At 35.8% G+C, this 14,475-nt stretch overlaps 1 protein-coding gene across 4 annotated transcripts in view; it reads right to left on the reverse strand.

Moving 5' to 3' along the window:
- The window catches only part of LOC123549194 (uncharacterized), a 157,922-nt gene that overhangs the window by 101,624 nt on the left and 41,823 nt on the right, over positions 1 to 14,475 (reverse strand). For all 4 annotated transcript variants that reach the window (XM_053545597.1, XM_053545600.1, XM_053545598.1 and 1 more), the window contains exon 2: positions 2,904 to 4,223. In XM_053545597.1, the coding sequence (XP_053401572.1) occupies positions 2,904 to 4,126 (1,223 nt within the window). In that variant the 5' untranslated portion in view covers positions 4,127 to 4,223. The remainder of the gene's footprint in view (positions 1 to 2,903; positions 4,224 to 14,475) is intronic.

The following is a 14,475-nucleotide window of genomic DNA, read 5'->3' on the forward strand; positions in this document are numbered from 1 at the left end:
ACTTTTGAACATAAAATGAATGGGAATTTTACTCGTGGGGCTCATTGGGATTAAATGTCGTTCGTTGATTGACTCAAACACAAAATCCACAAAAATTAGTCCCCAGCAAATATTAATGATTCACAGCAAGTCCTAAAGAGGAATAGATCAAGAAAAATTATTCAGGCAAGGTAATATATCCCACAGTGTCCACTTCATGCTGATGATGTATACCAAGTTTCATTTGAATTGGACAGAAACTGCAGCAGTTTAGTACACAAGGCACAAAGGCAGTTAAAAGATATTTTAGCTCATAAAGGGACATAACTTGAAAAAAAAATTGGACATGAAAGTCCAAAAAGCATATGCATGTCCATTTCTATCAAGTTTCATTTCTACTGGATGAAAACTGTAGGAGTTGAGTACATAAACTACAGACAGATGGGGCTGTATATAATGTTTCAAAATCCGAAAAAAAAACTTGACAAGAAAAATAGGCAATAGTATATCAACAATATGTGCATGCCCACTTCAATGATGATGTATACCAAGTTTCATTTGAATTGGATGAAAACTGAAGGAGTTGAGTATTCAAGAAAATGTGTTGTGCGGAGATGAACCAACAGTGCAAACACTACATGCCTTCTGTGTTTCCCATGCTAGGGGAGAAAGTTTTTAAAGAGAAGAGGTAGGGGTGGGGAGGTGCGGAATCTAAGGTCTTGAACCCTTAGCTGTCAAAAGCAAGAGATTCCAAGGCAGTGACCTTAACCACTCGGCCACAGATGACCCTTATATTCTTTTGTAGAATATCATGAAAGAAAATACAACACACTTACTATCCAATATACAGTATTTGTGGAGACAGACTCTCATAAATGAATATTATTATACTTAACACAGTAATCTATTATCATTTCCTATGGGATTTCTTCACATTAACAATTTAAAAAGCAGATTACCTTAATGACAGAGAGAGCTGTATGGTGGTTTTATGCTGTCTCTGAAATAAGGTTTATAAAATAATGGGTTGGACACAAAATCAAATGCTCAAACGTCAGACCATCAGTTGTGCCCTTGATCTAGGACCAGTGCAATTTCAACATGGGTTCTGCATGTGATCACTCCTACAAATTTTCATTAATCTCCTTAAATCATCTTGAAACTTATAAGATGAAAAACTGAACATGAAATCAAAAACTGATGATCAATATGAAAATGTTTACTTCTGCTACCTACAGGCAGGGAATAAGGTGGGGTGGGGGAATGGGGGGATGATAATTAAGATAGTTCAGTGACATTTTGTTGACAAAATGTCATAAAACCTAGAAATCTGGGTCTCTCATGGGGTAATTTAACAATTAAAAGCATCACAGTTATAATATTCCAGAGGAATGGGCCACAGCAGTAAAACAGGCATAAAAAAGTACGCAAAATGAAAAACTTACATTGCCTTACGATTACAACTGTTATGAAAACTGATTAAAGGTAATGGTTTATAAAATTTGTCTAGCAACAACAAAAAAAGCTTTTAGATTTATCGATGAATATTCTCCAGTGTACATTTGATAAGAGCTTACTGTAAAAGCACATATTTTCGCTGAGTCAAAATTTCATGAATTAGAAATTTTGAGTATGTTCGCGAGGTTTAATATTTGCGAAATTGTAAAAATGGTATCATATTTGAATTTGAATTATACTAATGGTGCAATGTGACTAAAGTACTTGATCTTCTGAACGAAGATCTGAGAACGACCCATTCACATTCGTCTTCTGTATATTTTGGATTTCCAGTATTGCTATTTTTATTTTCGCAAATCTATTTTTATTCTAACCAATCAGACAACTTGTTCGAATGTCAAAGAGTAAGAAAAATTTGCAATCAATCCAGGCCTCGAACCTGCAGGGACCTCTCGCTTACAAAGCAAGTGCTCTACCGACTGAGCTAACCGGCTATCTGACATCTTTCGACATAAAAATTGTAGATATCAAAAGCCAAGGCTTTTTAAAGCTTGCAGAATTTTGTAAGTTAGCTTTTGATTGGCTAGCGGAAGGGTTGTCAGAACGAGGCTATCAATAGCTTGTTGTCATGTACTTTAGTCAGATTGCTAATGGTGAATATTTACGCAAGGATTAACTTTCGCGAGATGTAGGGCCTCGCGAAAATAGCGAAAATTAAACCCTCGCGAAAATTTCTGCTTTTACAGTAATCAAATTCTATCTTGTCTAACTACTTAGTGCTTTGTGAACTTTTAAAGCGGAAGAATATGACATTTATGACAGTCGAAAAAAAAAAAGAGTAATCTTTTGATAATGTTACCATGTTCATACTGATTCAGTTCCCAGCTCTTGCTTTCACAATGAAGAATGTGACATAAAATCACCAATCAGCACTATTAAAAAGTTTAGAATAATCTGCAAAACTTTCCCAGCTCTTGCTTTTACACATAAAATCACCTATCAGCACCATTATAAAGTTTACAATAATATGCAAAACTTAAACAAGAGCTGTCAGAGGAGACTGCATAAGCCACTACAGTGAAATGGGACATAATGAAGGGAAAAAATCCATACTCTTAAGCATTGTGAAGGCACAAACAAGAAATAGTCTTTCTAAAAAAAGTAATGCATAATTTCTATACATTAATCTGTAATTCTTATTGAAATGGGCATAATTTAAGAAATATTGGTGCCAGAGTTTTAGACTGTCACAAATGATGTTTTCAGTCTCAAGGACATTATGACCTTGACCTTTGACCTATTAACCCTAAAACTACATGAGTCTCTTACTCCAGACACGAAAATAGATGCTAATACATTTACTTATATAAAAGTTCTTTCAGTACTTTGGATAGTGACAGTTTCTTCACATTACTGTCTCAATAAGAAACCATTGCTGTAAAAATAAGACAAACTTTGATACAAACCCAAGACTGAAGACTTTAGCCACAAACTGCTTCATGAAGCCCATACATTCCACAGTTAGATCATCTGGCTGACTATCCAAACTATAATCTGAGCTCCAAGATTTCGGTGAACCCATTGAGTCTAGTCTACGAGAATGTTCATACTCCGGTTCAGACGAGTCAACACTTGTCTGATTATTTAATCCATGTTCATCAAACACAGCTTCTGATGAATCTACGCTACTTACACTTGGAAACGACTTTTCACCTGAATTTTCACGTCCGCCGGAATTTCTAACATTCACCACTTGTTTTGGATGAAAATCTTCAAGCTCAGGTTCATCGAATGAAATCAAATCACCCATAGGGAGAAGTGTTTTACGTTTATTTACAGCGACTTCCGGTTCAACTGTCTGCTCCGGTTCAGGTTCCTTTTCTGGTTCTACATAGTCATCAAACAACATTTCATCAACAGTGCTTGACCGTCTTTTTATGGTTGCGAGTGATGGGGCTTTAACTCGCTCCTCGGTACTTTTTTCTTCAGTAGCATATTTTTCGTACCTTCCCTCGGAATCACTTGAATGTCCGCTAGATATTTTTGGCGAATTACAAGAACTCCTGGAACTTCTACGGCCGGTTTTATTTGGGTTATATGGTGGAGGAGGTATTTGTGGAGGAGTCTTCTTTCCTTTCCAACTTGGACCAATCCCAGACGACACTTTTTCCGGTGCAGACGACATTTTACTCGGAGAGTACAGAGGCTCGTCAAAACTCATATTTACACCAGATGAATGGTATATCTCCTCATTTACACTACTTTCGCTGCTGGCATAACTTCCTTGCCTTTTCGTATACTTGCCCGGCATACGTCCATTTTGATTTTTATCAACAGAAGATGCTAGCTGTTCATTTTCCTGATCTTTTTGTATTTTTTGTACAGGATTCACTTCTGCTGTAACAGTATGTTTAGTTGTAGCTGTCTCTTTTTTCTCACTAACATTTTTCTCCCTTTGTGATGTCTGCGAATAATTAACATCGGCAAAAACTGGTCCTTCAGAATCACTTAGACTGCTACCACTTGAACTTCCCTTCATTAATGATGCAGCAGATGCGCCTACACTTTCTATCTTGTTCGATAAATCATTCATTAATCCATTCTTTTTTGCTAACACAGAACTGAAGAATCTGGAAGTTCCCTCTGAAAAGCTTTCTCCACCTGACGATAATTTTCTACGGAAATCCATATTTGTGTCTTATGGAAGGCCTTCCTTTACAGCAGAACAAGCAGATTAATTGACTTCTCCACCTTCATTTCAAACAGGTAAGATGACTTGAGTATTCCTGAAATTTAGAAAAGGTTTCATCTGGTATTAGTAAAGAAGCAATTTAACTAGAATTTACTGTTATTTACCTCCATATTTCAAATATTACGATTTAGAAGAAACTGTGATACCGAAAATTCCAAATGTGAGGAGAGAACATTATTATATATCAGTAAGACATATAGACAGTGTAGCTCACAAGATGCAAGAAATTAAGCTGATTACAGGGTCTGAAGAAATGAGAACGGTCGTCATTTCCATTTCAGTTTTTGCACTTGCAAAATTTTACGAGCTTGGGCAATAATCGCTCGCATTTGGTAAATCTGAACCCTGGACTATTACCTAGTGCAAACCTGGTAAGCAATACCTTAACTTTAACCTTTAGCCTGCTAGCGGCAAGTCATTCTGCCTTTGCGACCAGTGCAGACCAAGATCAGCCTGCACATCCGTGCAGGCTGATCATGGTCTGCACTGTTCGCTATTCAGTAGGTAAATTTTCATTGAACACCCCTTCGAATAATAAATGGTACTGTCCAAATTGAATGATGGACCATTCCATTTTAGAAATTTAGCAGGCTAAGGGTTAAATAGCATGAAAATCCAAGAGTAAACTTATTAAGATTTAACAGTTCTCTGGGTGTGCACTTTTTGCAAGTTATTCAAACATATTAGCTGTACACAATTGGAATGTACATCTAAAACCTCAATTTGAAGTTTTTGATAACTTTGTTATGTAGTCAAGGATATACTTTAACCAAACTTTAAGCAAGGAGTGACGTTCTGACACCTAAGTGGACAGAATAGCTCTCACTATTGTTTGAACAACAGAGCTAAACAAGAGGGCCATAATGGCCCTATATTGCTCACCTGTTATCATTGCACGTGAGGACCAAGAAGGTCTTCAGAAAAAATATCTAAGTCCAAAGGACAGGAACAACAAAGGGAAGAAATTTAACCAGAAAGAAAAAAAAAATTCTTACAAGGTACAGATATGTCAAAATACACCTAAAAATTGGAGGTACCATCCATGTTGTACCACAGAAAAGTGGTCTCGGTTTTTCCCTACGACCAATAATAAAATAGTTACTAAAAATAACCTATTTATAGTAACTTAAAAGGGAAGTAATTAAAAATTTTTTATTGTAAGTGAACAAAAGAAGGATCTGCCAAATAAAAACAAGAGCACTGCAATGCAACGCAAATGCAGAGCAATATACACACAAAACAAAGTCATATGACCTTTGACCCCTAAGTGTGACCTTGACCTTGAAGTGAGCCATCTGAAACATGCCCTCTGCACGTCGTTTCGATGAGGTGAACATTTGTGTCAGGCTTCTTTGAAATCCTTCAAGGGGTTCAAGAGTTACAGAGCGGAAGGGAAATTGCTAACCAACAGACAGACAGACAGACAGACGTACACCGAGGCTATAACATAATACGTCCCTTTGGGCGTATAAAAAGGAATCGAGATCTTATGGTGATACAAGTTGTGTGCAAGTTTGGTTAAAATCAAATCATAAATGAAGCTGCTATTGTGCAGACAAGGTCAAAATAGCTAATTCTGGCCCTATCAGGGGCCATAACTCTGGAACCCATAATGGAATCTGGCCAGTTCAAGAAAGGAACCAAGATCTTGTGGTGATACAAGTTGTGTGCAAGTTTGGTTAAAATCAAATCATAAATGAAGCTGCTATTGTGCAGACAAGGTCAAAATAGCTAATTTTGGCCCTTTCAGGGGCCATAACTCTGGAACCCATTTTGGGATCTGGCCAGTTCAAGAAAGGAACCGAGATCTTATGGTGACACAAGTTTTGTGCAAGTTTGATTAAATTCAAATCAAAAATGAAGCTGCTATTGTGCAGACAAGGTCAAAATAGCTAATTCTGGCCCTTTCAGGGGCCATAACTCTGGAACCCATAGTGGAATCTGGCCAGTTCAAGAAAGGAACCAAGATCTTATGGTGATACAAGTTGTGTGCAAGTTTGGTTAAAATCAAATCATAAATGAAGCTGCTATTGTGCAGACAAGGTCAAAATAGCTAATTCTGGCCCTTTCAGGGGCCATAACTCTGGAACCCATGATGGAATCTGGCCAGTTTAAGAAAGGAACCAAGATCTTATGGTGATACAAGTTGTGTGCAAGTTTGGTAAAAATCAAATCATAAATAAAGCTGCTATTAAGCAGACAAGGTCAAAATAGCTAATCTGGAACCCATAATGGGATCTGGCCAGTTCAAGAAATGAACCGAGATCTTATGGTGATACAAGTTGTGTGCAAGTTTGGTTAAAATCAAATCATAAATGAAACCACTATCGTGCAGACAAGAAATTGTTGACGGATGGATGCAAGGACGTACGCACGGACGGACTGACGACAGACGACGGACGAAGGGTGATCACAAAAGCTCACCTTGTCACTATGTGAGGTGAGCTAAAAAGAAGTAAAATACTAAACATTTTATCAGCCAAGCAAAATAGCTTACAAATTGCCTACACCACACAGGAAACATACTTTTAGCACTTCAGGAAATGTTATATTCTCCAGTTTCCCATTCAGCCAATATTCCCCTTACTTTCAATACTCTGTCCCGATAATTAAAGTAATAGCTTTGACAACAGGTTATTTTATTGGACAAACTTAGTCTCATTAATTAGATTTTGATGTTAAAGTGTCTGATTTACCGTATCAATACTTGTATCTTGAAGCCTATTTGAAATTAGACCACGATTCAGTCACATGGTCCAATGAGCAAGGTTCAAGTTTTGTGTCTAAATAATGTGACCTTATTTTCTATCAAGAGCAATTAAAGGCGTATGCTAGAATTCCCTGTATATGAGATGGGCGAAAATTTTCCCAATAACAGAATTTCTTTAAACTTTGGATATTGAAGGACAATCATCTAAGAAACAAAAAAAATGCAATAAAAATCATAGGTCACCGGATTCGAAAAAGAGTTATCTGCCCTTGAAAACATCATTTTTGGGGGAAATGCCGTTTTCAAGGGCAGATAACTCTTTTTCGAATCCGGTGACCTATGGTTTTTATTGCATTTTTTTGTTTCTTAGATGATTGTCCTTCAATATCCAAAGTTTGAAGAAATTCTGTTATTGGGAAAATTTTCGCACCAAATTCTAGCATACGTCCTTAATTGATCTTTTCACATGCGCAGTGGCACGCTTAGGGATGTCGATCATATGAAGAAATGCTTTCGGACGAGCCTTGGTAACTGTTTTGTGAGTGTCACAGGTTTCAGAACAATTTCTGTGTTATTCGCCATCATTGAAAACGAAAGTAGGTTAGAATTTCACATATTGATATGTCTATTCATTATTTAACTTATTTTTTGACAATATAGCATTCTTCAGCCTAAAATAAGTGACTACCATATAACAGATTATATAAATAGCAAATGCCATTTTTTTCTTAAATGTCACAACTTACAAAATGTCTTTCTGTCTATAGTTTGACAAATTTTAGTTCTGACTACAATAACTTAACTGACACTATTTTTGTATTCTGATGGTCGCGTCCATTAAGTTATGGCGTAACCCCATTTGTTTACCTAACCAGGTCAAAACGCAACATCTGTGCACTGACTCTTGTGAGAAACTAATGACGTCATACAAAGTTCGTAGCACATGGTTATTTTTGAATTTCAGGATTAATTTTTTTGATATTTAATGAATTTAACTGACTTAACTAGAATGTGTCTGTAGGACACAGGGTGTGCCCCCACTGGTACATTTGTCACAAATAAGGGGCAATAATTCAAATGTTTGCAGTCTTAAGGGGCTTATAGCCTCAACAAACATTTTATATAAAGAATTCATTATTCTAGGCCATATACTTTTTGAGCTATAAGCATCCACCATTTTGACTATTTCAAGGGCTGTAACTGTGCAATTAGCATTAAAAGCTCAAGAAGAATGCCAAGTGTGCAAGGTCACATCATGATAAAGACTCATGCAAGGTTTCATGAATTTACATCAAATAATTTTTGAGCTAGGCATGTCATAAGGTGAAAATGTGCATTTTTGACTGTTTCAGGGGCCATAACTTTGGAAATAGGGGGTGGAGCCAGACGAGAAGGTGGGTAAGTTCATACCTTGAAATCCCGAAAATAAGCCGTGGCTTATTTTAAATTTTCGTAAGGATTTGGTGGTTTATTATCGAGACCGGCTTATTTTTGAGTCCGGCGAAGTTTTGAGTACATATATCCGGTAACGGTTTTTAAACTGGCGTATTTCCGAGTACCAAACTACTGCAGATACGGATGTCATATTTTTTGCTTTTTAGTAAAATGTCGGTAAATACTTATACTACTGATATACCTGTTTTGTTACAATTTCTTAATGAACATAACAGATAATTATCCATTAAAAAGTTTTGTCTGTCCTATCAAACAAATACACCTAAGATTTAATCACCAAACGGGTATGAATAACTTACAAAATACGTGATAAACACCCATTGTGTGTAGAAATAGATCTGCTATGTACATGTTGGTAACTATTGCTATCTTCCCTGTTGAGAAATTCATGAACAGTTCATGATTAATCCTTGAACTATTCCAGAACTTTGTTCATGAACAGTTCACGAACAGTACATGAAAGTTTGTGAACTACAAATGGGACTTTTTACGGCATCAAAAATTCATGAACTGGGCATGGTTCATCAAGTTCATGAACTGGACTGGTTCATCAAATTCATGAACTGGATGTGTTCATCCAAGTTCATGAATTGATAGGTTCATGAATTTGATGAACCAGAAATTCGCGAACTTGATGAACAGTTCATGAATAATTCTTGAACTATTCATGAACAGTTCATCAACTACAAATGGGACTTTTTGCGGCATCAACTATTCATCAAGCTGATGAACCATAGTTCATGAACCAGGGGTACATGAACTGAAAGTAACAAGATAAATGGAAAGTTGATGAACCCAGCTGAATTAGAAACAGTGATTTTGACAATAGTGACGTTACTATAGCAACTGCCTGATAAAGCCTGTCTGAGAAAAGCAGGCTTTCTCAGGTCAGTGACTTGAGAACACTTTGCACTGTTTAAACCTGTGATTAAATCCCAAGGATTGTGTCCATTTTGCATTTAAAAATTATTACGCCCTCATACGACACTGAAAAAGGTCTTTAAATTCCAAAATATAAAAAAGCGGAAAAAACAACAAAATCCCAAGTGAAATTTTATCCAAAATCCAGTTGCTAGAGGGTCTAATTTACTTTAATCTCAAGATTGACATTCAGATTAGATACTAGCTTTGTTTCAGGGTCGTGAAAACATGTGACATTTTAAAAGTATTTTAAATTTTTAAAATGAACAATTTATGACAACACCATAATTACTTATCTGATATTCAGTATACTCATGTTCCTTTTAAACCATTTCTTACTGTAGTATGATAAATATTTCCTTCTCATTTGCTGCACAAACTTCTAAAAAATTGCTGAATCACATGTGCAAAAAATTTCCCAGCATGCAACAAAATAATGGAAACTGATCATGTGACATAAATTTAATGTTCATGAACATTCATGAACAGTTCATGAACTTATTCATTTATTGTAAAAGGAAAACCTAAGTTTTATGTTTAATGAGTGAACAGTTCAGAAACTCCTTATTGGGTTCAAGAACTGGTACTGAACTAGAAAAAGGTTTTGAATTTTTAGTACTTTTATTGAATCTTAGATGACTTTTTCTTAAGAACATATCAAGAATGTTTTAAGAATTTAATATTCTTAAACTGCTCATAAAATGTTCATCATTTTTTTTTCAAGAATTTTCTATAGGTCATTGATACTATTTCTGATACAAAAAAAGTGGACGGCTTACTTTTGAGTGCAGCTAATTTATGAGCCCTTTTTGCCTGTAGTGAAATGGTGGCTTATTTACGAGACCAGCTTATTTTCAAAACCGGCTTATTTTCGGGATTTCAGGGTATCATGATAAAGACTCATGCAAGGTTTCATCAATTTATATGAAATACTTTTTAAGCGAGGCGCGTCAGAAGGTGAAAATGTGCATTTTTTTACTATTTCAGGGGCCATAACTCTGGAAATAGGGGGTGGAGCCAGACGAAAAATAGAAGGTGCACAAGTTCATATCATGATTAAGACTCAGGCAAGGTTTCATCAATTTATATGAAACACTTTTTGAGCTAGGAACATCACAAACTTCAGACGGACGGACAAGACCAAATCTATATGCCTCCTCCACTCTATTGTGGGGGCACCAAAATGAAAGAATTTTTAATAAAGTTCATAAAAGCATACCTTAGAAAGATTAAATTCACAAAAAAATCCATAAATAACGATTCTTTACCGCTAGATTTGTTTTCAAAATGAAGAGTACTTCGATCACGTGACAACTGCAATGGTGGGCAAAATATAATAAATTTGCAGACAGCAGTACCCATTTGAAACTTTTATGTATAACTCATTTTCAAATGGTGTTGCATGGTTCATTATATGTCAGATTTAAAGAAAAATGGATTGAAAATGTAGTAAATTTTTATGAAAAGTTGAGTCTGTGGCATTTGATTTGATGAAATTATAGCATGACAGACTTCTGGCACGATTTCTGATTAGGTTTCAATACGGGTTTGTTTCAGCTCAGAGATCAAAACCAGCATATAACATCTCTGAAGCTGAATTGTTTTAGCTAGACAAATTTATGACTTAGAAAAATTGGTGCTTTTGACATTTTCTTCATTGAAAATTGGTCTGAGGCCAAAGAGCACTATGTTAAGTGGTGAACAGAGGTATCAGTATGTGAAATTCTAACATATACATTCATTTTCATGGAGTCGTAAAATAAAACACACACACAAGCTAAGCTAGTATGCAGCCCGTTGTCAATTCAATGTTGTGAAAATAGTTACTTTAACATGTTTTAAACTTTCAGAAAGTTCGTTCAAATGTAATTTTATGATATGAGAGTTTGCTTATTTCACCAGAAATATTTATCGACGCTCATCGATTACAACATGTCAGACGCTTGCTCCCCTTCACATGTATAATCAGCACGAAAATAGTATAATATTATCAGATCCTATATCTGATACAAAATTACTATTTTTTACACTAATTAATTTAAGGTGAATCCTGAAACAAATTCTATCAATTCACATCTCATTCATGCGGGATTACGAGTTTGAGAGAAGAGCCTGTTCTATCTGTATAATGTTGAGCATATTTAGGCAGCAACTGGTACCATTTTTCAAATCCTTGGTACGCGACTGGGGATCAAATCCGCAACCTTCCTCACTGGAGGTGGACGCTCAACCATTAGACAAAATTTAGCTTCAATGAAAGCGGAATCATGTGCCATATGATAGCTTAGTGATAGTGTTTGCCTCCGGACTGGGAGCTCTGGAGTTTGAGCCCCACTGGAGAGAGAGACAGAGAGACAAAGAGACAGAGAGGTCACAGTTAGGCAGAGTAGCTGGTCCAGCGAAGAGACTTTATTTCTGAAAAATAGATCTTCAGATGACGACAAAGCATTGCAGCTGGTAAAGCAGAGAATTTATTCTTGAGAGAGTGTCTTTATATTACAATTAAGCACAGCTGTTGGTCTGATGCAAAGAATTTATTCCTTGGCAGGAGACTTTTAATCAAGTTTCTTTTCTCCACAACCGAGATTTTCAGACTTTATCGTAGATTTCTATATAAAATTTCTGTCGTAATATCGTCCCGCCGATGTGGGCCGATAATTATTATTATTATTTTTTTTTTTGTTGGGTTTAACGTTGCACCGACACAATTATAGGTCATACGGCGACTTTCCAGCTTTGATGGTGGAGGAAGACCCTAGGTGCCCCTCCGTGCATTATTTCATCACGAGCGGGTACCTGGGTAGAACCACCGACCTTCCGTAAGCCAGCTGGATAGCTTCCTCACATGAAGAATTCAACGCCCCGAGTGAGGCTCGAACCCACATCGGTGAGGGGCAAGTGATCTGAAGTCAGCGACCTTAACCACTCGGCCACCTTGGGTCAATACCCGTCCCTAGATTTGCCACTATAATGCCAGCCTTTCCAATGGTGGAGTATTTAGACAATTTTCCACCAAAATGCCACCTAAAATGACACCAAAATGGTGAAAAAATGAACAGGACAGTGGCAAACCCGTTTTACACTAAATTCCACCTCTTTCCACTTGTGTACACCTTTAGGTGGCAATAAGTGGAGTATTTAGACAGTTTTACACCAATATGCCACCATTATGGTGGAAAATTTGTTTGCCACTTAATTCCACCAATAGCCACCTTCATGGTGGCAGTAAGTGGAGTATTTAGACAAATTACCACTAAAATGCCACCATTATGGTGTAAAAATATTTTCCACTAAACGCCACTTACTTCCACCAATCGCCACCTAACAGGTGGCAGTAAGCAGACAAAATTTCACCAAAACGCCACTATGGTGGCAGTCCTATTTTCCACTAAATGCCACCAAATAGCTGGCAATAGTAGGAAAATACGTCGCAACTAGTGGAAATCGGCTGCACCTGCTGAATCTGAAAAAACTCAGTAGTAAGCAAAAATCAAATTATATTAATATATTTTTTATTTTTATGAAAAATCAAAGACTCTTCACAAGAAATCACAAAAGATCTAAACACGAGGATCAGGATGTTGTCAATGCAGTCTTATTTTTTCATATTCCAGGATGGCTTAAGTAGATGGCGAATGACTCTCCAAATTTCACTCCTTTGGATGTAAGGCCATTTTTCCAGCACACAGTCTGTAACAGCAAACCATACAATGTCATCTATTAATAGATATATTTTTCTAACATTCTGAATAATTTTGCAGAAAATTGTAAATTTCCTCTAGAAAATATATGAAATCGAAAGACTAAACTGTAACTCACTGACATAACAAAGAACTCTACAAACTTAATCTATGCCAAAAACTGTGAAATCATTTAAATTCGCTGGCAACAAATTTCAAGCAAACGTAAAAAAGACTGTTTCGTGCGGGCTTTAATTCGCACATTTTCCATTTATAAATGAAAAAATAAATTAAAAAATAATAACAGCGCGGTCTTAAATTCACCCATCGGTTCTAGCGCGAAATACACGAAAATTCGTCCTACGCAAATAAAAATGATTTCACAGTAATATGCAACATCTTTATTATAACTATGAGAAGTTTCATCAAAATCTACATTGTAGAAAAAATTCTATTCACTCAAACGGTTACATTGTTTTGTGGAAATATATGGATCTTGAATCAATAACAAAAACTTGAGAATTGATGAAAGATGTGGAAGCACAATTGCTCCAAGGTGATTTACACTTGTGTCAAATTTCATGAATATTTATCAATGGATTACTTGTTATGTAGGAATTTATGGATTGAAAAACAATTAAAGGGCAATAACTTTGGTTACTGAAGTGATCCTGATGGAAATTGCACATGCATATGTCCTGTAGTGACCTACATTTTTTGTAAAGTTTCATGAAGATCCATCAATAGATGCAGGAAAAATCCCTATTTTTAACCAAATCAAGGGGAAATTCTTCTTTTACTAGGTAAATAATTGAGCAGTGTTAAGCAGTGTTAATGAGCTTATAATAATTACATGAGGTTTTCTGATTCTATAGACAAAGCTTTAAAAATATTTTTCCAATTACAAGCATTTTCAGTTAATCCGACGGACAGATAAAAAAGAAAGGACAACGCCAAAAATAATATCCCTCCGCCTTTGGCAAAAGGTAATAATAGCACTTGGGTTTTTCATCACATTTATAATTAATATTTATCATATAATATGCCAGGAATTTCTATTAATTGGTGTATTTCTTTAAAAATTAAGGGTAATATTTAAACATTAGCTTTTATAAAAACATATAATATTTACCTGATTCAAAATTATCTTGATATGTTTCTTTTATGCAGTAATAAGCTGTGTGCTGCTCAGGTATATACAGTCAGGCAGGCATATCATGGCACAAAGTTGCACTTTTTTCACAGAAGGTACCTGGTATGAACAGTTTAAAGTACATATTGTATCCTAAGTGCTAATCAATAATGTAAATAATTACAAAATGATACAATTTTACAAACAGTGTTATAAACATGATTGAGCTATATTCCAGAAAATATATCTGGGATTTATCCATCTGCCAAACTTCCTAAGACATAGAAGGAGATTTTTTGACTTTAATTCAAAGCAGTTTGGTAAATGTTGTTTCAAATTCAAGTATTTGTTAAGAGTAATTAAAACAATGTTAAAGACAGTAATAATT

This window comes from Mercenaria mercenaria, chromosome 6 (assembly GCF_021730395.1).
Source record: "Mercenaria mercenaria strain notata chromosome 6, MADL_Memer_1, whole genome shotgun sequence".
In the NCBI taxonomy this organism is placed as follows: domain Eukaryota; kingdom Metazoa; phylum Mollusca; class Bivalvia; order Venerida; family Veneridae; genus Mercenaria; species Mercenaria mercenaria.